At 33.9% G+C, this 4,537-nt stretch overlaps 1 protein-coding gene across 1 annotated transcript; it reads right to left on the minus strand.

The window, feature by feature from the left end:
- Window positions 1-929: 929 nt before the first annotated feature.
- Window positions 930-4,297, minus strand: LOC149795400 (cysteine-rich venom protein-like). Its single transcript, XM_089963792.1, has 5 exons — window positions 4,246-4,297; window positions 2,815-2,936; window positions 2,231-2,321; window positions 1,855-2,006; window positions 930-974 (listed from the first exon to the last, which is right to left on the minus strand). The coding sequence occupies exons 1-5, from the start codon at window positions 4,295-4,297 to the stop codon at window positions 930-932; spliced, it is 462 nt and encodes a 153-aa protein (XP_089819918.1).
- Window positions 4,298-4,537: the final 240 nt, after the last annotated feature.

Raw genomic sequence — 4,537 nt, forward strand, 5'->3', positions numbered from 1 at the left:
AATATGCTTTTTTCAAATTACTGCAAAATTTATAGATTTTCTGTCGTTGTTTTCACGATAAATATTTTGGGAAGTTTATATTTCTTTTCATTTTTCCATATCAATTACGTGACTTTCATTTATTTGTTCGATTTGTTTTCCTAGAGCAATACTGGAAATTGTGTTTTGTTGATCTCACGTGACTGTATGACTTCCGATGTCAATAACATGTAGGCTGTTAGAGTTGTGCAGTCGCGTGACTAGGAATGCAAGTGGCCAGATTCAGGTTAACTTTTAGCATCGATGTACTTTCGTTTCGTCTGTCCGCGGATTAAAGACAGAACGAATGCTATGATCACAATTTCTGACAAAATATAGCATAAACTATCGAATTCATGCAGGTATATCTCGATGAAAGGTCGTTCAAATTTGCAGGGCTAGCTAGTAAGCAGCTACCTCAAGCCGACACCAAACTTTTCGATAGGTAATGGACTCTCACCCTACACCCCAACATAAATATCCAAATATCAAAAATGGGGCGACAAGGGTCATAAGAAACTCGGACTAATTTTCTAAGATCACCATACTACTTCATGATGTTTGCACGACTTCGCTGTTGTGTAATAATAATAATAATAATAATAATTTATTTATTTATTTATTTATTTATTTATTCATAGAGGTTAACTCATTAGTCAAGGATTATTCTCCCTTGAGGCCCTCTTAAGGACAGCAAAACAATGCACATTATTTAAAAATAGCAATGATTTCGCTTTATTTTAGCATGATTAGTATTAAAATACTAAATTCCATTGTCTATTAGAAACACTTACATGCTCATGATATCTCTTCTTAAATAATTTAATGTTTTCAGCAGATTTTACATGTAGTGGAAGCTCGTTCCACAGAACTGGACCAGAATATTGGAAGATCATTTTAAAATGCTCTGTTCATGGTTTTGGAGCTAGAAGGTTTCCATATGATATTAATCTCAACTGGTATTGAATGGAAAAAGGCCTGAATAAGTCCTGAAGATTCTCTTTTGCAGTTCCATGTAAAAGTTTATATAAAAGACCTGCCTTGTGAACGTCTCTTCTGTCATATATGTGAACCATTTGAGTTCTGTAAATGATGCTTTTGAGGGATGATCAATATATACATCTAAAAGTACGCGTGCTGCTCGTTTCTGAAGTTTATAAATCCTATAAAACTCAGATTTAGAACAGCTATCCAATACATCTGAACAATAATCCATTATTGGAAGAATATATGTCTTGTAGTACAGATAGGAGAATATTTCTTGATTCTGCTGAGTAGGGCAATTGGTGGATGACAGTGTTTTGCAAAGCTTATCAATATGGTCATTCCATAATAAATTATTATCTACGGACGCACCTACAACGCTTTAATGTTTGATATTTTCTAACGGATGATTATTTATGTTATGTTATGAGCATGAAGTTTGAACCAATATGCATCAAGGCAGTTGGTTAAAATATGTGGAAAAAATCTGGACAACTTAGACAAAAAAACCAGCTGTGAACATTGGATGAAACTTCATTTTTCTTTATCGGTGCTAGGCTCTTTTCACAAAACCAAACTAACAGGAAATTAAAAGCAGCATCTTACCTCAAATCTGACTTTTTGTTTCCTTTCTTTAAATCAGTCGGAATATACATTTATTATTGTTGTTACGTATGGACACCTACATTTAATATACTTTTATATTTATATGTGTCAGTGATATAATCGTTACAATGTATGGGCAACTCCGTATAAACGCACTTGATTATTTTATAAGATTGGTTCTGTCATCTGTAGTATTCTCAACAATGGGTCGATTAAAATAAAAGTATTAATATTGAATTCCCTTACCTGCGTATAGTGACCCACTGCCGATCCATTTGTAGAGCCGACACCGAGCTTGAAATTTTGCTTTTCAGATGCCCATAAATTGATAATATATTGCCAGTCTTTTCCTCTTGTAGTGTATGCCATATTCTGACCAACAGATACCCCGGGTAATTCTTAAATAAAGATTATCGAACAAGATTTATATAACTGGAACAACATAAATATATTTGCTTTCTTTCCGTTGTCGTTACTAGAAAGTGGATTGTTTTTCATTTCGACATTTAACAATGAAAACAGAAAGCAAAATGAAAAAACGCTTGGTAGAGAACCCACGATGAGCATGTTAAAATGGGAGTTTCACAAGCTGTCAGTTTAGAGAATAAATAAATTTATTTACCCGACAATGCTCGATCTGCAGTTGTGTCATGTTGAAAAACACAATTATCGGCATGACTCTGTGCCTTGGCGGCGATACCGTCGTGATATCTCTGCAACACATGACACCATTCATAAAAGCATACAATTGCAATAGTTGTTCTTAGATACCGAATTTTTAAAATAAAATTACTGAAAGCTTTTACCATCTTCAACTATTTTATGATTTATATGTTTTGAAATTCAATTCAATACCGGCACTGTAGATGTTGGCGTTTTACAGTTATAATGTTGTTTGTTTTACCTCTTGATTTCTTGCAATATATTGAACCAAAATAGAACCGTAACACTTTTCGCTCCTTTAGTAGTCAACCGGTTAGGCCAGCATATACATGTTTCAAATTTTAAAAAAAGCACATTTTGTTAGAATAAATGTTTTATCTAAAATATTTCTTACATTTGCTTGATCAAAGTATGATTTTACTAGTCACTGAGGTTACAATTTCTTACTTTTGGTGTCCATAAATAAATATTAACAAGAAACGTGTATAGAGAAAGATACAGGAAGACAGAGAGACACATGACAAGGAAGATAAAGTTTACTACCATTTTCATCATATTGGAGGATTGGACCGAGGATCTGTATCTGTCATGTACACTGGCAATCACATTCTTGTCGTCCTCAGTGACTTGCGTCACAGCTAAAAATAATACATATTTAGGACCAACTTTAATAAAACATACAACTATATTGTTAAGGTGCAATGTATAAAACTTGCATTTGCCATTCAGGTTTCAATAAAAACATAAAGCTGTCTCACGGTTAGTTACCACAGAGGCCGCGGAACTACACAGGTTCGTGAGATGCTGCTGTAGACAAATAGTAACAAGTCTTTAACTTCACACATATATGACGTTAGTACTCTTAATTATGGATATTCTTCATTCCGTGATAGAATTAAACATCGAAGAAAACGGTGACTTAATTTACTACTTTCAGCGATTGTTGTTTAGCAATTAGATTTGTGGCAAAAGTAGTTAATACAAATATTGAAAGTGTAAACATTCATGTTGTTCGTACTATTCTCTGACCATTTCATAGCAAATATCTACATAGCGCACTTAGGTGCTGATGTGAATAAAAATACAGTCATTGTACAAAAATAAATGGTTATAATATCGTAACGTCATGCATATGTGCCATGTTTCGTCCCTTTTCATCTCGATAGTGCACATATATCCAGACAATCATTGTGCGATTAACTATGTTGTTTGTTTGTTTTCTTGTAATCGAATGTAGTTATTGTTTCAAATATTGCTTGATCATTTATATTATTCGAAATGCGTTCATAAAATCATATTTTGCGACCGCTTACATGCGAACGCGTACTCCAGGATCGATTGCTAGATTTCATGTAGGCAATACAAATTTAACTCTAAAACTTACATAGATGTTACTAAAACCGGTAGCTAATATATAAGAGGCATACACTTGGTTGTACAAATGTCCATTTTTCCAGAAAGCTTTCAAAACTAATATATTGTGTTAGACCAACACATAATGTAAACATTTTGGTTGGGTCTTTAAAGTACAATTCAGAACTGATGACGCTATACATGTCATTGATAACCGGAAATACTGAGGACGTTTGCAAGAATACAACCATCAAAGTAAAACTTACAACTCTGTTAATTTAGCTGATTCTATGTTTTAACCACATCAATAAGCATTATTTTATTTTTCTAACATAAACCCAAATCATTGGCAAAATAACTCCTTCTCCTTGGCCTTGAATCCTGTGTACAGACGAATCATGAGTTATGTGCCTTCTCGTGTAGATGGCTGCGCAACAGTTTTTTCTATGCATTTCACAGAGCCATAAATGCAGGAAGCAATGCTTTCTAGAAATTCTACTTAGTTTTCAGAATAACAGCTTTAAACAGGCTTCATGATCATTTATTTCAGCAAATTTGCTTAATAACTAGCTCATACGATGATGCTCAGAAAGAAGCTAACAACAAGTTTAGTGTACATACCAACTTGAAAGCCGGACATCAGCAATAATGCTATCATTATTTTCCCAACCATGTCTCAACAGTAAGTAGCACCAACCTCGTGTAGACAGCGAAAGCGGGTCGCAGTAGAGTTATATGATAATCTGCTGACTAGCTTATGCTGGTGAGGCAAACTTATATATGCTGTGAATTAATCCCCAAAGCTGTAGCACCTGCAACTTTGTCTATTCATCATTTATGATATCATCATATTCGCCCGCATATTGTTATCACACGCAATATCATATTTTAATTAATATTTTCATCGATTCTA

Source organism: Sinohyriopsis cumingii, chromosome 7 (genome assembly GCF_028554795.1).
Source record: "Sinohyriopsis cumingii isolate HCF-2022 chromosome 7, ASM2855479v2, whole genome shotgun sequence".
NCBI lineage: Eukaryota > Metazoa > Mollusca > Bivalvia > Unionida > Unionidae > Sinohyriopsis > Sinohyriopsis cumingii.